The sequence below is a fragment of the Stylophora pistillata genome, chromosome 1 (genome assembly GCF_964205215.1).
Source record: "Stylophora pistillata chromosome 1, jaStyPist1.2, whole genome shotgun sequence".
Taxonomy (NCBI): domain Eukaryota; kingdom Metazoa; phylum Cnidaria; class Anthozoa; order Scleractinia; family Pocilloporidae; genus Stylophora; species Stylophora pistillata.
Genome location: NC_142519.1, coordinates 16,699,438 through 16,723,951, shown reverse-complemented (window position 1 = coordinate 16,723,951; position 24,514 = coordinate 16,699,438). Strand labels below are relative to the sequence as shown.

At 38.2% G+C, this 24,514-nt stretch overlaps 2 protein-coding genes across 3 annotated transcripts; one reads left to right on the top strand and one right to left on the bottom strand.

Moving 5' to 3' along the window:
* Nucleotides 1–19: 19 nt before the first annotated feature.
* On the top strand, nucleotides 20–981 carry LOC111338049 (nmrA-like family domain-containing protein 1). Its single transcript, XM_022944453.2, has one exon. The coding sequence runs from the start codon at nucleotides 20–22 to the stop codon at nucleotides 908–910; it is 891 nt and encodes a 296-aa protein (XP_022800188.1). The 3' UTR covers nucleotides 911–981.
* A 456-nt stretch (nucleotides 982–1,437) lies between these two features.
* On the bottom strand, nucleotides 1,438–24,042 carry LOC111338048 (uncharacterized). 2 transcript variants are annotated; one of them, XM_022944450.2, is made up of 22 exons: nucleotides 23,331–24,042; nucleotides 22,849–22,921; nucleotides 22,633–22,754; nucleotides 22,456–22,508; nucleotides 21,701–21,791; nucleotides 17,311–17,364; nucleotides 17,034–17,095; nucleotides 16,834–16,907; nucleotides 16,281–16,360; nucleotides 15,551–15,645; nucleotides 12,940–13,002; nucleotides 11,641–11,695; nucleotides 11,250–11,382; nucleotides 10,921–11,010; nucleotides 10,121–10,282; nucleotides 9,133–9,420; nucleotides 6,758–6,839; nucleotides 4,917–5,058; nucleotides 4,031–4,069; nucleotides 3,635–3,737; nucleotides 2,816–2,931; nucleotides 1,438–2,035 (listed from the first exon to the last, which is right to left on the bottom strand). In XM_022944450.2, the coding sequence occupies exons 1-22, from the start codon at nucleotides 23,373–23,375 to the stop codon at nucleotides 1,994–1,996; spliced, it is 2,064 nt and encodes a 687-aa protein (XP_022800185.2). In that variant the 5' UTR covers nucleotides 23,376–24,042; the 3' UTR covers nucleotides 1,438–1,993. The 2 variants fall into 2 exon arrangements, with proteins under 2 accessions (XP_022800185.2, XP_022800187.2); XM_022944452.2 differs by having other exon boundaries at nucleotides 23,471–24,042.
* Between the last annotated feature and the right edge of the window lie 472 nt (nucleotides 24,043–24,514).

Below are 24,514 nucleotides of genomic sequence, written 5' to 3'. Positions count from 1 at the left end.
TTCGTTGTCTTCTCCAGCCATGCCGAAGCTCACAGTGTTCGTCCTTGGTTGCAGTGGATCTGTGGGGTCTGCCACGGTGAGAGCTTTGTCTGAAAAGTACCCAGACAAAGTTAAAATTCTGGCTGGAACCAGAGACCCAACATCAGAGAAGGCAGCCGTGTTGAAAACCCTACCAGGAGTGACTGTTCTTCGAGCTGACATGAATGACGAAGAGGGATTGCGTGAGCTATTATGTGGCGTGACATCTTTGTTTATTGTGACCCCAACCAATGGCTGGAAACTTGCGATTGGAGCAGCACGGGTGGCCAAGTCATCTGGAGTTAAACATATCCTTGCTGTTAGTGTCCTTACCGTCGAGATGACCGATTCTATCTACGGCAAACAGTTTGGCGAGCTGGAATTAAGCGTGAAGGATCTAGATATACCCTATACCCTCATTCGCCTTCCTCCGTTCGTTGATAACTATTGGGCTCACAAACAGCCTATTCAAGAGAAGTCATCATTCAGCACCCCAGGAGACCCAACTAAACCTTTTTCAGCTGTTGTGGTAGCAGATGCTGGGAAGGCTGCGGCAGCAATCATGGCCGAACCAAAGAAGCACTATGGCAAGACTTACAAGTTGATAAGCAATCGCCATACTCTTGGAGAGCTGGCTAGCACTTACAGCGAAGTCTTCGGTAGGAAAATCAGATATGATCGAATTTCTTATGAGGATTGCAGAAAGCGTCTCATCAACGTGGCTGGTTTTGGTGAAGAGGACGCCGATGGAATCTTAGAAATTTACCGGATGACGGATGAAGAAAATCCTTTGATCGATGATCCTGACATGACACACTTCACCAAGATCACAGGCGAAGAACCTACTACTCTAAAGGAGTGGGTAACTGAGGTAGCTGCATTCTTCAAGTGACTGAGTTCAATTACCAAGGCATTGTTCACTGAGACTGAAGTAAACGAAATAAAGCTTCTAATTCAAAATGAGCTTGAAAATGTCTCCTTACGAGCGCGTTTCCCTCCTTGTTGTTGAAAAAATAGGTACGAGTGTAGCAGAGTTTAGATTAAGTAAACACTATCAGGCAAAAGGAACCGATTAAAATGATGGAAAAACCTGAAATGAGATTCAAAAGGATTACTTCAGAGGTTCCAAATATTTTCCTTCTTACGGGAGGGCATATCTTAGGAATTATTTCCGGTAGCGTCCTTTTACGTCCCAATCGTATCGTAAGTTGACAAATCTGTCGTGTATTGGGCGAAGCAATTTCGTTCTAAACAGCGTCAGCCTCCCTTTTAAATTTCAGTAATGAACTTGGAGAAAACTTTTTTGGTGAGAGATAGGATTCCTTGTAAGGGAGCCAGAGTATTCAGTGTGTGTTTTGAAAAAGAAAAAAGAAGAGAAAAGAAAGAAACGATTGGAAAAAAAAAGGAAAAAACAAGAGATAGCGAGTTCCTTTGTCGTGTTCACTAATTACCGACAAAGAAAAGCAGTTTAATCTGTAACGCGCTACGACGAACGTTTTGTTCGAACCCCTTCGCTTATCCAGTGTAGATAAGGTAACGAAGCCAGAACGATTGGCAAACGGAACTTATTTAAAGTAATATATCTTCGTATTTAGTTCTTTAAAACAAAACTGGTTGATTAACCTGACTTCAACTCTAACTTTCAATCAAAGCTTAGTATGCCAAAAAATTGCCTCAATTGAATCATAGACAGATGACCAACGACCATGACCATGGCTTTGTTTCATGCAAAGTACTGCGATTGATTAGCATTTCTAAACTTTTAACAATCCCAACAATTTATCAGTTATTAAGGAGTCAGTGATCATATGCAACCGATGATTCGAGCGCGGGTCTTTGGTCAGTAGACTTCTTCCACTGGCAACACCAGACAGCCTGATTCCAAGTTGGACATTGTACAGTTTAAGATAAAGCGGCTGCTTTCTGTCGTCGTGTTCCGCAAATCCGTTGAAACACTAGCTCGTTCCTCCGTTTTTTAGTGAGGTAGAACATCGCGGCACGTGGGACAAGTGGCGTGCTACAGAAAACAAACAAATCAAAAAGAAAATTTGTCTTAAGTGATTTGTCTTACTGTTGTCTTAAGAGGTCTAACGTATCGACTAATTGACAAATTTTCACATTTTGACATTCTTCTAGTTGTATAATTTTTTATCAATAATTTATTCATTTTTGTTGTTTTTTCTATTATTGTAACAGGGGTTGAAGCTGTTTAATTTCCAGGGAGAAAAAACGCAGTATTCCTCAGTGTAACATGCTTCACTATGGGAGTTTGGGAGAATGTATGTGTGTGTGTATGTATGTATGTATGTGTGTGTGTGTGTGTGCGTGCGTGCGTGCGTGCCTGTGTGTGTGTGTGTGCGCGCGCGTATGTAATCAGTCCTTTATGTAGAAAGGCGGTTAATTTTTGCGATAATTATCTGGCAAATAAAGTAAATATATCTTATTAACCAAGCGCGAGGGCCGTACTGGGAGAATATCAGCCCGAGGTCTTGACAGTACGGACCGAGCGCAGCGAGGTCCGTACTAAAAAGACCGAGGGCCGATATTCTTCCAGTACGGTTCCGAGTAAGCTTGGTTAATAAGAGATTTATTATACGACTGAAGTTCAAAGGGACACAAGTGCGGTATCATTCGGGACCATTCGGGACCATTCGGGACAGTGCCCGGTCCAATACTGAGAGAATATTGACCGGCAATAGAGCATTTTGATTGGTTGATTTTAGTTATTGGCCCTCTGACTGCCCGAGTCGTGTAATAAGAAATCGGTAGTAACTATCAATGTGGACAGAGATTTTACCAATTTTAGCCACGTAGTGATGCAGGGAGGATGGAATAAATGAGAACATGGTAACTCCAGAACTGAGTCGTCTTCTTCATAATCAGACCGACAAATGGTACAGGATAACTTCACGGCTAGAGCAAATGCAACCGGATAATACTGTTAGTAGGAACTTCAGAAATGTCGGTCGGCTCAAATCTCAATCAGATACCTCTTACGATACGAATAAACTGTCAGTCAAATGCAAACCAAACAACGTATTTAACCGAAATGTATAATAAGTTCTCCAAGAAAAAAAAACATTGGCGATGAAAATCGTCGATATCGATGATAATTAATCAACGAAAAGGGTCCAGTTACAAATCCGCCATAACAAATCGGGAAGGGAAACGAGGGTCTCAGGTCGGCTCAAATGAGCGCTACAACCTTATGCAGTCTTCCGTCTAATTTCGGACTTAATCATTTGTTCAAGGAAATATTAATTTTGTCCAAATTTGAGCGCTACTGTCGGGTTCAGAAAAAACTGACGACAAACGAAGGGAAAAGCCAAGTAGTGATGCAGGGAGGATGGGAGGAGGAAGTGGCGTGGCCGTGGATGCTGGACTTGTTATCCGGTGTCCCGCGTTCAAGTCCTCCACCCTGCCACTCACTCGATTTGTTCTCGGTTGCCCCTAGTTCAACTCCCTCGTTCAATAGCCCACTGATCTGCCTCCTGCCAGTGGAGATTTTTAAACTCATAGTTAGTCTACAATTGTGGCTGAAAAGCCCCCATGGGGGAACTTCAATTAACGTATTTATTTATTTTTTTACATAATAGACAGAAATATTTCACTTTACCAACTTGATCTTTAGTAACTTTTACTTTGGGAAGTGACTCGATCACTACTGGCAATGCCGGTGGAGAACCCTCATTCCTCATCTCTGGATGCGCCCTGAAAAACTATAAACGAAATAAACTGTGGGTAATCCTCCGTTTGAGGTGGATATCATAACACTTTTAAGATTACTGCAGATTTATGCAAACATAGACCTGTTCCATCAACAGCTACCTTGCAATGGAAAACACGGAAGATCTCTAATTGATTTTGCCCAAACACTTACTTCACCCAGCTTAACCCAGTTTGATATTACTAATTCAGTATAGAGTCTTAACTTTTACACAGGTTTGCTCAGATAGCAAGTAAAATCATTACACGTTTTATGTGGACCTACACATTTTATTCAATTCATTACCTCGAAGAGAACACTCAGCAGTAGACGGGCAGGAGTGACCTACAAACAAACAAACAAACAAACAAGAAATGAGGGTCAGTAATACACTGGTGTCATTCCTCCTCCTCCTCCTTCTTCTTTTTCAGGGGTATAAGAGAGACAGCCCCTAACAGCGCGCACTCTGATTGGTCAATTTAGCGTCCCCCATTTGCCCATGGGTGTACGCTGCTGACGTGAGCAAATCCAAAGACCATTTTTCCGCACGCGCTTGTTTTTTCTGGTCGCGTAAGATTTGTTAAATAAAAGGAAACTCTTTAGCCACAATGTATCAATGTTATGTTATAAAACAAATGGTAAACACCACAGAGTACACTATTGAGTTATGGATGCACTTGGGAGGTTTGCTAAGCACTCAAGAAGCTAAAGTCGCTCTCGGCTATCGCCTCGCGCGACTCTTAGGCTTCTTTCGCGCTTAGCAACCTCCCGCGTGCATCCATAACTCAATAGTGTACGCTGTGGTGTTTACCATTTGTTAATTACCAAGAGATTATGAACAGTGTATAATCTTTTGTTTATACTAGGTATGTACTAAGACAAATTACAGGAAACACTAAAGCAAACTTTTTATTGAAAACAAGAGCTGAGTTACAGAATGAGTGAAGACAGTCATAAGACAGGTCCCATGCGAAAATGCGAGTACTTCAAATGTAACGAGTAATCCTTTCCTCTTTACCCTAATGTAATATTCCCTACTCTACTTGCTATTTGTTACTGAAATAAAATTAAAAAAACCACCTTACATCTCATCACATGTAAGGTAAAGGGATAAAAGTTAGTCAACCATTAATTATCAATGCGATGAACACATGACACTTTTTCGCAAGCTAGTTGATTACTGTTATCTTACCACGTTAGTTAACATTGGGGGAGGACCCAAAATGTTCAACAAATCCTCGAGATCGCTTCCACTTTCCTCCGGAATGTCATTATCATCACTGATATCATCAAAGCTGTGATGCACACCACCGTCATCACCATCATCATCATCCCTACAAAAATAAACATTTCGTTCACGAGCTTGAACATATTCATGCAAGAGTAGCTAAACCCATCTAGACTGCCACGGGACATATCAGATCAAGGAACCCCTGGAAAGTACTGGATGGGAGCCATTATCAAACCAATATAAAAAGAAACTTCTTACCTAATGTATAGAGTAAATATAAGTAACATTACCCCAGATAAAATACCAAACCTCTTTGGTATTGCCAATCCACACTATAACCTCAGAAATAGTAATCACTTCGTTCTACCCAAATACAACTTGGACATTGGCAGAAATTCCTTAAGATGCAGAGGCCCACTAGCTTGGGAACTAAACCCTACTTCTCTCAAACAGTCCCACTCCCTCAAGAACTTTAAGAACCTTCTAAAACAACGTCGTCATAAGAACTTTGTTAATAATCTTAGCTTTCTGAAAGAAGCATGTATGGTCTCCCATAAGAATCAAGATTTTAAATATTTTAAGTATTGTAATTTTAATAATAATAACAATAATAATATCAATTTCTATAGCGCATTTCCATGCAATGTTCTAATGCGCTTTACAACACTGTGCGGGGGACTTTTTCCAGACTGCCAGCGGCAGTTTACAATTAATAAAGAAGAAATTTTACAGATGCCCCCTCCCCCCAATTCCTAATAAACAGGCCAGACCACCTCACAGTAATCTCGTGAAGTGGGTTCTTTAATTTTGATCCAATTTGATAGTAGTATAACTGGAGAGCTTGAGCCGAATTTCGTAGACAATAGGTCCACATCAGCCTCTAGCTGCCTTTAATTTAGGAAACAAGATTTTAAATATTTTTAGTATTGTAATTTCAATCCAATTTGAAAATAGTACACCGAGATAGCTTTAGCCAAATTCCGTAGACAGTAGGTCCACATCAGCCTCTGGCTGCCTTTAATTTAACCTACTGTATCAAATAAAGTATGATGATAATGACTATGATGATGACAGCTGTCACTGATCAAACATGTGTACCCACAAGGAAATGCACCAAGCCAGCAAAATTTGTTTTATCAGAATTTGTTGAAAAATCACCCTTTTAGGCTACTTGCACTGTTAGAAATACATGTGGCACCTTGCACATATTGGCAAAGTACAAATTATGGAAGGGTAAAGTCAGATAACTAGGAAAACCAGCCAAGAGGGCCGCATTTTTGAAGGTTGTAGGGGAAGCCTCTGTATCTACTGAGGCGCCAATTTTCAACAATGGGTACTCCAAGACAAGAAACCTTTCTGCATTTCGTCACTGAGGTTTCAGTCTGACAGTTTGCTGTCAGCTCAGTTCGAGAAAGGCACTTTAAGAATAAACAAATGACAAACAATGATCTCAACCAGTGCAGATGCTGTTAGCGGTCCTGAAGAGCTGCTCTTCTGCCCACTGTGGTTGTAGAAAAGATCATGATACCACTCGATTTTAAATTCAAAGAATACAACATCAAGTAATGTACTGGTTTCTGCGCCAAGAACCAAAATTACGAACCATTTAAAGTTAAAAAAAATTTAAATTTGAATCTTAATCTTAATATATTGCTTCGAGCCCGTTCAATAACTGGAACATTCTGAGAACTCCTGTCTCAAAAGAGCACCGCGCAAGCTTATAGGTCACAAAGTGTAAAGAGTCCCAGCCAAAAACAAGGCTAAAACATAACTGTCATGATATATTAAAGGGAGATCATCACCTTTCTGGTTCAATATTGTTATCCTCGTCCTCGTCACTATCACTGTACAAACTATCACTGTACAGGTCGTCGCTAGAATAATCTGAGAATAACAAACACTGATTTTTATTAACGTGTTAACATCCTTATAATGCTCTAACAAACATTGCTACAAGACATCATGCATCTTCAGTACTGATTTGTTTTTCTGTTGTTCATCGTTCATTGTTGTGTTTTTTATTTATATTTTTTTCAAACACACATCCATGTAGACATCAATTAGCTGTACAAGTTGTACTAAGATTGATAAATCACTAATTTTTGGGATTCAGAAAATTGTTCCCGATGCTCTACCTCTCTATTCTCCTTTTATTTTTTGTTTCAAAATCGTGACTTACAAGTAAATGCATGAGGGAATTTGAATATACACAAATTCAAGGATGGCTAACATGAGTTGAAATCAATAACAATTTGTGACCAGGCTCACAATAATTGTGCATGACATTGCAATATTTTTTGTTATAATTTTAGAATTACATCTTCAGAAACTATTTCCTATGATAACCAAATTGTCATACACACAGGATTTGCATCATAGATTTCCTCTAGAATGATCACACCTAACTTCCAAAATTTTAGAGAATTTCCTACTATTGTTCGATTCCTTATAAGAGAAGTACAGTTAGTTAGTTTAACTCAGTAGTTCAGAGTGTCAAGACCAGCACTTACAAAGCTCAGAACCTCTTGGTCACAAAAAAGTAACTCCAGTACATGTAACCAAGTTAGTGACCTATTTTACTGAGGATTTGGTATGTCACATTTGACCTATTATTTTATGTCTTACAGTTTGAGTTCAAGAATAATATGGTTCATGTGCACTTATCTCAATCTAATTGTTTAGTCTTTGCTTGAATCCTTGTATTAGTTGATTCATGTTCAAAATGTGTCAAGATTGCATTCAGCTTTCAGAACATTGCATTTATCTGTATACTTGACTTAAAGTTCATTGGTGAAATCAGATATTTCACTAGTCTTTATTGTTTAGTTCATCAGTAATGACAGATGTTGTCCTGTCACTGAATGAGATTTTGCCAGTCTTCCTAGTTTTAAGTCGAAGGACAATATGAAATTGTGATTGAAATTAGTCTTATCTAATGTTATGTTGTTTTGAGCTATTGCTTTATCAGTATTGACTTGTTTTCAGTCATTTCATGTATAATTCTAAGAATAGCCCACCATTCAATAGTTCTATGTTTGGTTAAAAGGATTAAGTCTTTTAAGTGTCACACAATGATTACTGTTCTGTCATGCAATGCTTTAAAATTGTCTTGTTAGTGCCTTGCTATTGTATGACAATCGACTGTATTTTTTACTAATTGTTTTATTCGATTATTTTAAATTATTGATTTGTTAGTTGTCATTTATTATTTCTTTTAGCTTGCAATCACCCTTTCTTTTTATCAGTATTATTTCTTTTGTACTTTCCTGTATAAATAAATTTTATTGTGGCTTAAAGTCTGTCTCGTTGTTAAAATAACAACATCAGAACCTGCCTCGGTCACAAATTGATAAATTTAGTTACTGTAATTTCCGGCCGTTTACCTGTGGGTAATCTATTGATTTGGCCTTAAACACGCGCCACTGCGGGTAATAGGGAGGCGCGGGTCATGTGACTTTTTTTAAATCTACTGGCAGTTGAATTGAAGAAAATTCTCACCTACCTGCGTTTCCACTTCTCAGATGAATTTTATTGTATTAAGAGTGCTAAAAAGCGGCTCACAAACATGATGCCAACTCGAGTTTATTTCACGCACAATTAGTTGCACAACGAACAAATTTCTATCGGCACACGTGTAAACAAAGCCTTGATGGTGACAAAAATAAACCGAGAATAACCGGTGCATCAGTAACAAACTTCCAGTTAACACTAGCTTCAGCTGAGGAGAATTTTCCCGTTTTAAAACTAGAGATATTGATTTTTTTGAGAAATCAACATGGCGCTGAACGATCATTCGCACAAAATGTGGCCACGAATTCGCATTCTGTCAAGTATGCAATGTTGTGAATTGTAGAGCACATTTGTACAAATTTCCTTTGTTTTTAAGGTGCGGGTTATCCACCAGTGCAGGTAATCTGTTGACTTTTTTTTTCACTGCATGCAATAATCGGCTGGTGTGGGTAATCAGCCGTGTGGGTAAACGGCCAGAAATTACGGTAACCAAATCTACTGCACACATGGAGGAAAACTCCAACCTGAGAATTCCCTTAATTTTCCTACTTTTTCTTACTTATATTTTCTTTAATTTTCTTCCACTCCAAATCTAGATCCAACTTTTGCAGTTTGCCACTAGCATGCACGTGGTTCAACATCATCTCTATAATCACAACAGTCATACCTGAACAGCAACATTCATCTGAGTCATAAAATCCATCACTGTCCCAGTCAGGTTCCCAGTCTGATCGTGAATCCATGTCTGAGTCACTTAAAGAGGCCAACGAGGGGAGGCTGGACATGACAGAGCCACCACAACTTTCATCCATGTCATCATCATCATCATCATCATCATCATCACTGTTGGCACAGATGAGACCTGGGAGGGAGTTGCAGTTTGATAAGTCAGAGTCTTTGTTGTCATCCTTACTGCTATGACTTTCAAAGTTCTTATCATCTTCATCCAAAACCTCTGCAAAGAAAAAAAAACTCTTTAAATCAGCCATATTAATTTAACCCTTTGACTTCCCAAGAGTGACCAGCATCTAATTTCTCCTTACAATATCCCCCCTGAATCACACATTAAGGCCATGAGAATAAAGGAAATGATCACCAACTGAAGAAGCTCTACCTTAGGAAATGTATAGAGAACAGTGAGGGGAATATTCTGCTGTCACGCCAGAACATTTCAAGATCATCGTGACTATGTTAAGAGTTTCTTTGATTTCCGGTTCAGATGTGATACATATTTGAACAACAACAATCTTTTATTTGTACTCACTCTTGCTCAGAAAAAGTTACAACAAAGAGAATATTAAAAAGTATAAGTTAGAGTACATCCAGTGCCCTATCAAGGCTAAGATGATAAAGTACTGACTGAAGTGGTGGACCAAATATGCACACTGAAGTTAGAATGTTGAAGGATTCATACTAGATAAACAGAACTAAAACTTATTTTGCATATGACACATTCCATAGTACCACAATACACATGATTTATGGAACAGGGCAATTTTCACACAACCAGTCCAAAAACTGTTTTAGCATATCATCACTACAAAAAAAAAAAAAGTGACTCAAACAAAAAGTGATTCAAACAATCATCAGTTAAAATGTTTAGAAATTTTAATCTTTAAAACCCTTAAACAACCATCATCTGCAAATGAACCTACCAGCAGTTGCACAATCTTTAACACTTTCCAACATTTGACTTGTACTGCTGCCAACTGATGAAGCATTGGTATGCCTTTTCCTGTTTTCATTTGCAAGTTTCCAGTTTCTTTTACTTCCCACTTTAGCTTTAGAAGAGGAAGGATTTCCACACATCGTTGAAGCTACAGAGGCCAAACAAATTGAAATTCACCTGTCGCTGAACTCTCAGTTGTGTTATGGCAAGCATTGATTTCATCAAAGTTCCAGTTTCTTTCAAAAGTAAGCAGCACTTAGGCTGTTCTTTACCTTTTTCACCTTTGTGTTGATAATTAATAGCTTTTGATGAAGCAATTTATTCATCAACTGTTGCATCCTTTGAAATGTAAAATAATCCCTTGAACCTATACACCGAATGCAAATATGGCATCGAATTTGAATTGCCCTCCATTGTTATGAACTCACTAGCCTCTCACACGTGTGATAATCATTTTGTGTTTCCACATGAAGACGAGGTTAGGGAGTCCAGAACAATGGCAATTCAAATTAGATGCCATATTTGCATTCAGTGTATACAGCAGGTTATTAATGCTGTCATCTTATGTTTAGTCAAGTAATATTTTTAAACCCTTTAACTCCCAGAGGTGATTAACATGTAACTTCTCTCTAAAATAAAATGATACATTATTCAGCAAACGAGTAATGAGAATACTAAAACTCATCAAGTAGAAGTTGGTATCTTGTTTCAACACCACATTCTCATAACTAATTAATCAATTCTTGAGAGTTGAACTGTTAAGACCATTGTTAAAGTGTAAGTTACCTTCATGTTGAAGACCACCCTTATCTAAAGTTTGTCCTTTGCTTAAGCTGCGACACTGAGCTGTGTTTGTTGCTGCTGACTTTTCCATCTCTGAGTCATAAATGTAAGACATAAATGCAGACACTGATTTTGGTAAGATTTGAACTTTGTCAATATCATGATGCCGCTTGTTTTAAAGACTTTCACAATCTTAAAATCGATCATACTTAAATGCACATTAAAAATCTAATTCTAGGTGTTAAAACATGAGTGACACATTTTCCATCTATAAAGCACTTTTGGCTTTATAACCTTGTTAGTCTTTGATTAAAGTACTCACAAAGACAAACCTTTTCTGAACGCCACTGACTGGCAGAGCAAGCTAAGTGTGGATGAACAACACTTCTGAGCAAGTGAGTTTACAGCCATAGCCTTCTCAGTAAATCCAAGTTCAAAATATGCCTGTGCGAATCTGTAATGACCCTGAGATTAAGATAAATACAAACTAAAATCTAGCAGTTATCATGAGGATCCATGAGTGCCAGCTAGCATCCATGCAAGTCTCCACTGTTAAAAAAGAAAATACAGAATAAATTGCATGAAACTACACCAGCAAGAAAGAAAGACACATCACCAGGGCTGCATTTCTCCTCTAAGATACGATGGAGAATGATGAGCAAGTAGATTGAAATGATAATAAATTTGATAATTTGTAAACACACTGCTAAATTTTCTACTAACCTTTTCCCACTCAGGATTGAGACAAACAGCTCTTTTGGCATCAGACAAAGCCTCACTTTTATAACATGCCACAAAAAAAACCAAAATAAAACAAACAAGATTTAATCAAAAGCAGAAAAGCCAAGCAAGAGGGTAAACAATTAAAGTAACTCATATTATTTTGCTGTGAGATGCGGCACCTGGACATAGATAAAAATAACGTAGAGCAACTCTACAAGGCAATCAAAATACGAGTTGAAAATATTGCAAACCTTTTACAGTGCCTATTCACCCCCAGAGGTTTATATATATTTCGATTCTTTGTGTTAACAGGATTAATCTCCGAAAAAATTTTTGCGATTGATTAAATATTTCCCGAGATATACCTCCTCAAAGTTATTCCACACCCTTCTGACTCGGCCGGGAGAGAATTACTGGGCCAAGTCTCCCACCTACTACCTCTCAGTGACATCACTGCAAGAACGAATGTTAACTTCTTGTATAAGAACATGTGTCTACTGCTGTAAAATGATGTGAAAAACTTGTTGTGTGGTCGCTGGTTGCTCAAATACACCAGATTCATTTATTTATTTATTTAATCACTTTCACCAGAGTGTGGTGAGGGTCGCACAACAGAGCGAGGCTCCAAATTAAGTGCACCCAATATCCCACCCATCCCACCCCAGGGGAGGACATCCATCACACAGTAATCTCGTGTGGGAAATTAATGTCTCCAACCCCTAACCCTGCAGGAGACAGGATCTCCATTTATTCCTCCCTATCCAAGAAGACTAGAATATCTAACCACTTCTTGATGTTATAGAAAGGTAGCAAATTCTTCTCAATTATTTTAAGACCCTGAGTGTTCTTCTGGCCGGGGCCAGATTCGTCTAAAGACATATTCCTCCATAAAATACCGTGAATATAGGCACATCGATCGAAAGACGTTCTTGCTGTGACATCACGAGGGACTTTTAGTAACCAGTATTAACTTCACCCAGCCAAATCAAAAGGGCATGGCCAAAGGACAAACTCTGAGGCGGCATATCTCGGGGAATATTTAATCAATCAAAAATTTTTTTTTTAGATTAATCCTGATAATGCAAAGAATGGAAATATATCTAAACCTCTTGGGGTGAATAGAGACTTTAACAAATTCACATCAAGTTTTTATGTAAACTATTTCCCTCTCTCATATGACGGCCACTTTATACCACACCAAAAAATGTTACATGTACTCTCCTCTTGGCAATAGATTGAAACATTCCATTTACTGACAGTAGCCCAGATCAAGGTAAGGAATCTAATCTTATCAATTACCGTAAGTGCTTCAGCTTGAGGTAACTTTGTGCTCTGTTGCCATACAGCAAATGATTAAATGGACTGTGGATGTAAGAATTCAAAATTCATTGGGAAACACTTTTTTAATAAGTTAGTTCTGAATCACATTGGCATGAGTACTGGTATTATGTGCATAATGGCAAATTTGCCTCACTCCAAACATGTGGCTTCAAAACTCAGTTGATTGTGCCCAACTAGTATCTGACATTTTTCAAGCTTCTTTTGTGCAGTTGCTTAACTCCCAGAAGTGATTAAAATGTAACCTCTCCCCATGATATCCATACATTTACCCAGCAAAACGGTAATGAGATTATTCAAACTTGTCAGGCAGAAGTTGTTATCTTGATCTAACACTAAATTATTGTAACTAATTTACTGGATAATGTGTGGCAGATAGATGAGAGAATTAACAATCACATCTTGGGAGTTAATTGGTTAAATTCCCCATCCACCGAGGAGGATCACTTTTTTGCTTGATTTTCATCCACAAGTCAAATGAAATTGCGAGAAGATATAACACGAACATGGTTACAAGCGCATATGAATTTTACATTCATTTCATTATCATTTTAAAATGCATTTCAAAAGCACCACAAGTAAACTACGTTAAAACCCTACAAATAAAGTTGTTATTTGTGCCTAAGTCTATAATACCCAAACATAAACGTATTGATTTCTCTTTTCCAAAGAATTTTCTTTAATGTGCCTAAGAAGTTAAATTCAAAGGCACCATAAGCCCCTCACCCTTTCAAATTTATTGATAGCCTTGGGGGGGGGGGGGGGGGGTGTGCATCCATACATAGCTCCGATAGTATCAAGTTCAGTTTTTAAAACTAATACTATGCATGCAAAAATTTCAGCATGCTCATTGGCAGAGAACACGTCAGTTAAAGCCAAACAGTACAGAAAGTTGAAATTGAGTGCAAAAAGTTGAAATTGAGTGCAGAAAGTTGAAATTGAGTGCAAAAAGTTGAAATTGAGTGCAGAAAGTTGAAATTGAGTGCAGAAAGTTGAAATTGAGTGCAGAAAGTTGAAATTGAGTGCAGAAAGTTGAAATTGAGTGCAAAAAGTTGAAATTGAGTGCGGAAAGTTGAAATTGAGTGCAAAAAGTTGAAATTGAGTGCAGAAAGTTGAAATTGAGTGCAAAAAGTTGAAATTGAGTGCAAAAAGTTGAAATTGAGTGCAAAAAGTTGAAATTGAGTGCAGAAAGTTGAAATTGAATGCAAAAAGTTGAAATTGAGTGCAAAAAGTTGAAATTGAGTGCAAAAAGTTGAAATTGAGTGCAGAAAGTTGAAATTGAGTGCAGAAAGTTGAAATTGAGTGCAAAAAGTTGAAATTGAGTGCGGAAAGTTGAAATTGAGTGCAGAAAGTTAAAATTGAGTGCAGAAAGTTGAAATTGAGTGCAAAAAGTTGAAATTGAGTGCAAAAAGTTGAAATTGAGTGCAGAAAGTTGAAATTGAGTGCAGAAAGTTGAAATTGAGTGCAGAAAGTTGAAATTGAGTGCAGAAAATTGAAATTGAGTGCAGAAAGTTGAAATTGAGTGCAGAAAGTTGAAATTGAGTGCAGAAAGTTGAAATTGAGTGCAGAAAGTTGAAATTGAGTGCAGAAAGTTGAAATTGGGTGCAAAAAGTTGAAATACAATAGCCCATTTCCGAATTACCCTTGGCCTCATTTTCAAAACGAGTCCTGGTGCTCATCCTTTCCTAAGATAATAAGTTTTAATTCACATGCAAATTAAACTCATTTTCACAAGAATGGTTGAGCACCAGGCGTCGTTTTGAAAAAGAGGCGAAGGGTAATTCGGAAATGGGCTACTGATTTACAGGAAAGTCACAAATTAAAAGTAGCTTACAAAACAAAATGGCTGACTGGTTAGAAGAAATTAGTAACGTTTTAATTCAGAGTTTTGGGAAGAATGAGAAGAACAAAAACACCCAACAAAGCACAAACAACTGGATAAAAGTCTAGAAGTCTAACAATTACAACTTAAAATGGCTATAAAAGTATGAAATGGAGGCCCAGAACAGAACTCTCACACAATAGTTCATAAGAAGGACATTTACAAAGATTATGCGTGTGATAACTTCCATGTAATGGTTACTGCTGTCAAACAATGTCTAACAGAGAAAGACTTTACACACTCATTATTCATGATAGAGAGTTTAAAAGCTTGAAGGAAGTTCTTGAGGGAAAAGCCTGACTTAACCCTATCAACAAAGCACTTGCAAAATGCAGAACCAGTGAGTCATGACACAGATTATATTAAATCAATTAAAGAGGAAAACAGAGTCATATTTTTGCTTGAACATTATTAACAAGTAATCATATGATTTTTCTCATGAAATTTGGGATAAATCGGCACTTAATTGCACTCACTTATGAGACTTTGTTACCCTTTGAAAAAATTAGTCAAGTTGATTTATCCCAAATTGTACTCAAAATCATTTATTACCTATACAAATTGCACAACTTACAATGAACTACAACTCAGAAGTTAGAATCCGTTAGTCACAGCAGAATGAATGAAAATGTAGAAAACCCAAAGCAAATACCTCTACACACTCATATGGACAACAGTTAAAAAATTTACCTTAACAGAGCTGCCTGAGAATAAAATGCTACAGCCATGTGGTAATCACCTGCAGCAAAGTGATCATTTCCTTTCAGTCTTAGCCCTCTACAAGTCTGTTCATGGATAAACAAAATGCACATCAGCACATTTATAGAAAGTTTCTTCCGTGAACATCATATACAGCACACCTCAGCATACATTCTGAGCTCTGACCTTAAAAGACTTCTGTAGTAGAAATCCAAATGAAAAGATCCTGAAGGGTGAAGCTGTAGCCTGGATCATCATATTGTTGTTGTTGTTGTTGATTTTTGGGGGCAGTGGGGTAGGGCAGACACTCTACCCTTTAACAAGCCTTTTTTCCAAACATTTTAGCCTTTAACTCCCAAGAACTGATTATTAATTTTCCTCTCAAGCTGTTGCACATTTCCTTGTAAATAAGTTGCAAAAATTTGGTTTTAGATCAAGATGACAATTGCCTAATAAGTTGTAGTATTCTCATGGCCTGTTTGCTGAATAATGTATGGATACAACAGGGAGAAGTTACTAGTTAATCATTTCTGGGAGTTAAAGTTTAATTGTCACAAAACACTCCATATAACCTTCAACAGCCCCACCCAGGAGGAGTGTTTGTATGCAAATTAGTCTTGCATGTAGACTTAAAACTCCGAAACATTTTGGTGAGGAAAAAGCAAAACCATTAATGTGTCCTGGAAAAAAACTACCCATACATTTGCCAAGTGACACTCACCTGCTCCTTCTTGGCTATCTCTTCCTCAAACTTTGTCAAATAGTCACAAGGTTTGCAAGTCTGACATATGTATTTCATAACTGAAATATACATAAAATGCCTTAACTACTACTAACAATAACAAAGAAACACTCTTTTCCTGTATGGATTCTGTCATCCAGATGTTGTTTACATTGATTGAAGCACTATGTTGCTACAGATTGTGACTCTTAAAAAGTCTCTTGAACCCCAGTGCATTTGGTCACTAGCCAAATTCACCCATTTTGAAAAAGTGGTAACACTAAACAGTGAAAGATACGAATGCCCCCACCTCTTTCCAGCCACTTTCAACCTCTCCTCAGGGTACTTGTTAAGCCTCTGAGAATTCTAAGGCTAAATTTTGATGGCCTGATGTTTTGTTTGCACTATTCCCCTGTCACTTCACTCATAATCAAAATAATCTCTCTCTCTCACCTTGACTCTAAGAGGGCTGAAAACTAGATAACTCGGAATAACTTGAGTAAAGTTCTTTCACTTTCAATTGAAACATTTATGCTACAGTGAATGTGCTTACCTTCATGAAGAACTGTGAGTGAGAGAAGCACAATTCCTTGTTTATTTAAACGATGATCGCCATCATAACTACAACTGTGGAGCAAGAAAACGCAGATCTTAAAATATAGTTAAGGAACATTTTCATGTTAGTGTGAATGAAATACTGAAAACAATGCCAGAAATGTAATTCCTCAAAAAGTTCAATGTGGATTGACCTACCTCACAAGTGCAACAAATTCACTTTTCTTTCCAACAGAAAGGGCATCCTCTACAGCAGAACACTTTATAACAATAAAAACAATTATATATTAAATTAGAATATGATAACAAATACACAGCATAAACAGTGAGCAATAAATATATAATTCCATTAGAAAATTGTACTGACTAAACTGGTTATTGTAAACAAGATGACAGTTTCAAAATTTTCTGTTTGTGGTTAGACTTTCTAACAAAAAGGCACCAAATAATTACCGCACAATAAGTGTTCACTTACACCTTGCAGTTCTTGGTAAGTATGATATGCACTGTGTAAAAACTCATCTGAACCCTACAAGGTATACACACAGACAATGAAATAAGGGCATCTAGGTTGTCTCAAGGTGACTGCTAAAAGAGTCCCAAATCAAAGCTAATATTGGCAAACTGGTAATTACCTTGAAGAGACTTAAATGAAAATGTCAAAAGAATATCTTAAATTGATGGAAAGCTTGCCTACTTTGCTTTTCATTAAAACCAGGGCCCAGTTGTTGAAAATGCAAATAATACTATCCAATGGATGAATCGCTATCAAGCAGATAAGTGTTAACAGAACATACTGCCCTATTCAGCAGATGTAGGGGATGTGGCCCCACAGGGATATGAATTTTATCTTGGTGCTGTATCTCTCATGAGTGAGTGAAGCAAATGAGTAAAAGATACTTTCAGCACAAGAAGATAAAATTTGAATCCCTAAAAGGCCATGTAATGTTCTGTTTATTTTATAGCTATTGATGAAATTTCCACATAAAACGCACATGTGCCTGAGCAGGAAGCTCTCTTGCAATTGGCTAATCATGTTGGCAACCATGGCGACACCAATATCCTCACACATGAAAGATAAAAATAGTATCTTCACTGTGCACGATGAAGATATAATTTTTTAGTAAAGGGGAAAATCCTGGTATTTCATCAGTATCTATATAATAAAGATTTATCCATTAGATAGCTTTATCGAACCTTCAAATAACCGGGACCATCCTCAGAGACCCAGGGGCTGTGAGTCGATTTTAAGCTAGGGCAGAAGAGCCCCTGGGGACATTGTCTTACAAGACTAGTTCCAAATGGTTGCAGTCGTTCTGGTTGGTTCGTTCTTTGTGTTTTTCTGCCCAATCAGAGTGAAGTGTGCTTTAGAGTCCTTTCGTGTGTTTTAACACGGACATATACATGAAGCTCAGTTGCTCGCCATGTTTGTTTGGGCCGTGCAATGGAGCTTTGCTCGAGGTGGAAAGTTTCAGTCTCAGCACACAATGCAAGAGAAATTGATCAGATTGTCTGCAAAAATCTTACCGGAAATTATACTGAATACTTTTGCAGGTATCACAAGAGAATGTGTTTAAAATTTTGCGAGTTCGAATAAAACATAATGGTTGCAGGCGCTAATATGTCGCTTTAAACGTTCAACGAGATGTAAACTTAAATCTTTCTAGATTTTTTGTATAATTTGCTGTGACTGAAACTTTGCCAATCCCGTGAAGTTGTTTCGTCGCATGGGCCATATAGGTATGTCGAGCAACTGGCGCTTAAGCTTACGTACCTTTCTATGCGCGCCAAAATCTAATCTTTGCTTTGTAGTAAAGTCTTTCACAATATGGCCAAGGTTGCAAAGAACATTAAGTTCATGGATGACCTCCAGCAAGCACTTATAGAAAGCTTAGCTGTGTTTCCGGTTGGTGAATCATCTGAACAAAAACTAATTATCAAGAAGATTGTCGGAAGGAGAGATGTTTTTGGACAGTTACTGACGGGGTTTGGAAAGAGCTTAATCTTTCAACTGCTGCCTAGAGTGTTCAAATTCTTGAGCTCGAAAGGCCATGGATTCTCTTCCAGTCCCTTGGTCATTGTCATTTCACTTCTTTTGTCGATTGTTGAAGACCAAGTTAAATACCTCAGATCAAATTGGGAATCGATGCTGCTTTCATTGGAGAAAACAAAACCAAAGACCAAGAAATATTGGATGGAAAGGGTGGGTTTGCTTTATTGTAAATGTCAGCTTAGTACAGGAGAATGTATCCACATCTAATAAACAAAAGTTTCCACGCTTAGCTTTTCTTTTTCAACATAGGTTGTATTGCATCTGTGCATACCTTGACAAATGTTCCTTTAGTAGAAACTGGGAAACAGCAACAATTTGATTTCCTTGTTTGGGTACTCTGCCCAAGGGAAATTTTTACCGAAGCCTCTTTGTTGGTATGACAATACCAAGGATAGTGGCTTGGGCCTTATTGGCAAAATTTGAAATGGGATTCAAAAGCCCTTCTTTTGCTGAAATTGAACCTTACCTACACAACTAGCCAAAAGAGATTAGATTTTGGCCCGCACAGAAAGCTGTGTAAGCGTCAGTTACTCAACATACCTGCGTGGCCCATGCGACAAAATAACTTCACAGGACTGGCAAAGTTTCAGTCACAGCTAATTAAACAAAAAACCAAGAAAGATTTAAGTTTACATCTCTTCGAACAACTAAAGCGACATATTAATGCCTGCAACCATTATGTTTTATATGAACCTCACAAACCTTTAAACACATTCTCTTGTGATACCTGCAAAAGTATTCAGTATAATTTCTGGTAAGATTTTTGCAGACAATCTGATCAATTTCTGTTGCATTGTGTGCTGAGACTGAAACTTTTCACCTCAAGCAAAGCTCCATCGCACGGTCCAAACAAACATAGAAAGCAACTGAGCTTCTTGTATACATCCGTGTTAAAACACACAAAAGGACTCTAAAGCACACTTCACTCTGATTAGGCAGAAAAGCACAAAGATTTTCTGGCACCAATCAGATGCCAGAATGACTGCAGCCGTTTGGAACTAGTCTTGTAAGACAACGTCCCCAGGGGCTCTTCCACCGTAACTTGAAATCAACTCACAGCCCCTGTGTCTCCGAGGATGAACCCGGACCAGAACTATAGTTACTGTACTGAGATGTGAAACTTTGAAATTGACTTTTGCAGTAAATGGTTTGAACCCGGGGGTAACATGTGAAGGTGTAGTCTGATCGTCCGGGTGAGTGTAGTCCTGAGAAGGACTGTTGTCGGTGGCAGTGACTGACGTTTCGACAACCTGTGTGGAAGTCATCATCAGAGTCAAGTGAGTGATTGTTGTCAGTAGAATGTTCTTATTCCAGTTCGTGTGAAATGATCGGTTGGTTTTGCCGTGATGTTATTGGCTGTAAGACTCAAGTGACATAAGTCGTTCGTGATTGGTCTGTTTCGGTCTGTCGGTAAAGCTAGGTTGTTCTTTTTCGGTCGTTTGTGATGTTTATGTCGTGAATGAGTCGTTTGTATGGGGCGGGTAGTTGTTGACACCTGTTTAGGGGAGTCTGTTCTAAGTTAGTAAACCAGCTTTCCAGAGTCAGTCGTTGAAAATAGTCAGTGCTGTAGGTTAGGCATTGCGCAGAGTCCCAGTCAATGTTGTGGTTGGTAAGTCGATGGTGTTCAGCAATGTGATTGCTGACATCACCTTTCCTCGTCGCCCGTCTGTGTTCAGTCAGTCTTGTTGTGAGGTTTCTGCCAGTCTCACCGATGTAGGAGGCTTGGCAGTCGGAACAATTGATCTTATAAATCGTTCCCTGTCTGTTCCTCGGTTCGTCTTTGTCTTTAACGTTGGTTAGTAACTGACGTAGTGTGGTGATGGGTCTGTGGGCGACGCGGATATTGAAGGGTAGTAAGATGCGCGAGATGTTTTCAGACATACCTTTTATGTACGGTATGGTTGCTGTAGTCGTAGGGGTTGCGGTGTCGTTTGTTTCGGTAGTGGTAGTGGGTCGGTGAGTGTTTCGTCGGATGAAGTCGTTGTTGTAGTTGTTCTTCGTAAAAACACGGTGAAGGTATTTGTTCTCGTCGGATAAGCTGTCTGTCGAGTCACATACTAGTTGTGCGCGTCGTGTTAGAGTTCTGATAGTTGTGGCTTTGTGTGATGTAGGGTTGTAGGATGACTCGTCTAGTAATCTGTCGGTGTGTGTCGGTTTCCTGTAAACTGTCGTTCGTAATGAGTTGTCGTTGTGGCTTACCAGGCAGTCTAGAAAAGGAAGTTTGCCATTTTCTTCGACTTCTCTGGTAAACTGTATGTCAGTTTACCAGAGAAGTCGCCCCATACAAACGACTCATTCACGACATAAACATCACAAACGACCGAAAAAGAACAACCTAGCTTTACCGACAGACCGAAACAGACCAATCACGAACGACTTACGTCACTTGAGTCTTACAGCCAATAACATCACGGCAAAACCAACCGATCATTTCACACGAACTGGAATAAGAACATTCTACTGACAACAATCACTCACTTGACTCTGATGATGACTTCCGCACAGGTTGTCGAAACGTCAGTCACTGCCACCGACAACAGTCCTTCTCAGGACTACACTCACCCGGACGATCAGACTACACCTTCACAAATTGACTTTTACAAGAAAAGACATGTTCCTGAATTATGACAGATATCACTGCAGGATTTCAACCCCATTTTCTTTGTTTCTGCTTTTAAAGGACTGTTTTCACAATGATTGGTGGTAGCATAAAAGGAAAATACAATTTTGGCTCTGAGCCTCACCATGTTATTGAAAGGTGCTGGGATTAATATGAAAAAACAACTTTTTCAAAAAGCAAGCATTTCCTTACCAAGCAGGAGAAAATGATGTCCACAATTTCCTCAATTAATTCCACAGTGTCAATTTTTTTGTTAGATAATATTGTTCCCAAAGAGGGAATTCTACAGAGATACAATAAGAAGACAAGCGAAGAGAATTATCTAAAATCATCAAACATGAGATATTATTTGGATACTTCACAAAATTATTAGGACTAGCCAAAATCAAATGTATGATAAAAGTTAGAGGCATTAGCTTCAGGTCTTGGATGTGAAAGGGTTAACCAGTGTATGCAAAATATTAGATTAAGGCTGCAAGTCTTTAGAGAAGCTCTAGAGAAGCTCCATAACAGTATCAGCAGGCAATTGAAAAAAATAGTTCTTTATAAACCATAAGTTGATAAAGGTAAGAAAACCACCATAAAGAATTTTGAAAAGCTGACACATTAAGCATAAGCCCCAGGACTCAACACTAACAGTAGCCAGTCAGTAGCAGAAATTCAATTTTGGTGAGTGGTTTTTTTAATTTTCATCAGCCAGTTTGGCTATAGTCTCCTTCGCAGCCATTGTTTGGGCTCCTCACACAACGCTCCCTCCCCTGCATGACGAGCCCAAACAACGGCTGTGAAGGAGACTAGTTTGGCTAGTAAACAAACTGAAATTGGGATAACATCTAAGATGTCACTTGCCACTTGACTAGTAAGTTGAAAAGTTAGTGTCAACCCCTGAGCCCTCTTCCAAAGTAGATTGGGGAGGTTGTGGGTTGTGGGTTAAACATTTAGTTTACCTTTCAAAGCTTGTTTTTGGTATTATTCTCAAGTGGTGTAACAATCTTATGTTCTGATGATTAAAAAAAGGAAAAAGAACATTGACTGGATTTAAGTAGAAATACACCCCAACATAAAAAGAAAAACAAATATCTCATATTTTGGTCTGAATTTTGTGCCATACAACCATTTATTACCTTTGAAGAATAATACATTCGTTTTCCAAATAAGATGGGAGCCAAAATACTGTTCTTCAAATGCTTTAAGTGCTTCTGTTTGACGTTTGTATCCATAGATAACCAAACACGAAGTGGATTCTCTATTGAGAGAAATAACAAAGTCGTTTAATTTAAGCATTAGGCAATGTTAGGTTAGGAATATGTCTCAAACAAAATTCTGATTTCACTCATTACCTGAGCTGTCCGCAGTATTGTTCTCGCACAAGAAGCAGCCTATAAAATCCCCGCTTGCTTTCTCCATCATTTCCTTTAAAATTCAACGCGTCAGAAGAAATTTGAAGGTTCAGTTATGAATAGACTTAATGAAGTAATGAAGACTCATGATAAAAAGACCTCCATCTCATTTGTATCACACATCTCCGATTACATAGCACTATGGTGACACATCCCTGTGAACGTTCAGAGTTTACCGTTTTAAGCAACACAAATGCTTACAGCAACGTGCATAAAACTCACTTTGCAGTACTTGATAGAACTACTTATATTTAGAATCAGGACTTGAGTAAAAACTCAAGCATAATAAAAATGTTTTCGATCAATTTCCTTTTTAATACATCAAAATTTATACTATGAACAGTGCGAAGTGCGAAGGTATAAGAAACTACACTGATAAAACATATTGAAATTTACGAAACTGAAACTTATATTTCACTTGCCTCGCCTGAGTTATCAAACTCCTCATTCGAAATAGCAGAGGCCATTACTGTGATGTAGAAAATTTCTTGTGATGGTGATACGGTGAGCCGACTTAAATTTTCTTTGAACAACTAAAAGACCCCATATAGATCGAACCTACATCAAACGCCGTCTGGCATCGAATCTTCTCTTTGACTACAAAGATCAGTCTTCATAAGATAGAGGTATAACCTTTCACAGGATTCTCAATCACTATTCGTTCAAATCCAGAGAAGAATACTTCTGAAAGGTTCTATTGAAACTCCCCAGCATGCAGTACGTTTGAACGCTTTTGATTTGCTGCTGATTGGCTAATAAGCAAATGGTAAAAAAAGCGCGCGAAACAGGAGAACCTATGTAAGGAATGTAAACAGAACACTGCGTTACATCATAACGCAATCAAAGCGTGCGTTCTGCGTTCTGAAAATTGAGAAATTAATACTCACCAGCAGGATGACAGGGTATGCTTCATAAGTAAGTTTTAAGCAACACTCAGTTATTTCATTAGCAACTTACAAATCGCTTCAAACTGCACCTAACTCGTGCTAATCTTACTCCGAACAAAATGATTTTAAATTTTTCTTTTTTTGGATGATGTCATATTGTGTGCTGAAATTTCTCTGGTCGCATCGCGGGAATAGGTTTATGAAATTATGAAATGAATGCTGTTGCAAACCTTCCGTGTTTCAGACGTTGTGCAGCAGTTCCCCACCAGAGGATTAAGGCGTGACGTAACAAAACAAGTGTGGAAGAGGCTGGTCACGCCACATTCAATAACGAAGAACTGAGCGCTAAAATCTCCTATCCAAAGATGTGTACTGTCCAATAAGGCAAATATTGCTCGCTGATGTGATCGTGCACTTTACTGTACACCTAGAGAGGATGAACACTCTTTGACACTGATTTTATTCAACAGTTTGTCCACATTTCTAACCTTAAAACATGATGGTGAACCGATTTATGTACTGAGTTCTTTAACTTTAAAAATGGGAATTCGCGGATCAATTTATTTTCTACACATTTCTTTGTACTTTGGTTTTCGATTTCCACTTGCCATTTTGGCTAATGAACAAAATAAAATTGTTTTAACAAGTGTTACTGGCCACTTCAGACCTCTAAGTCTCACGATTTTGTCGTGAGACTCACGATTTTCAGTTCAATCTCA

Excerpts from the sequence above, each read along its gene's own strand:
- LOC111338049 (XM_022944453.2), top strand. The coding sequence starts at position 20 with ATGCCGAAGCTCACAGTGTTCGTCCTTGGTTGCAGTGGATCTGTGGGG.
- LOC111338048 (XM_022944450.2), bottom strand. The coding sequence starts at position 23,375 with ATGGCCTCTGCTATTTCGAATGAGGAGTTTGATAACTCAGGCGAG. Across the intron at positions 22,922-23,330 it reads AGTTTGATAACTCAGGCGAG|GAAATGATGGAGAAAGCAAG; the intron begins GCAAGTGAAATA and ends TGAATTTTAAAG. Across the intron at positions 22,755-22,848 it reads CAATACTGCGGACAGCTCAG|AGAATCCACTTCGTGTTTGG; the intron begins GTAATGAGTGAA and ends TTCTCTCAATAG.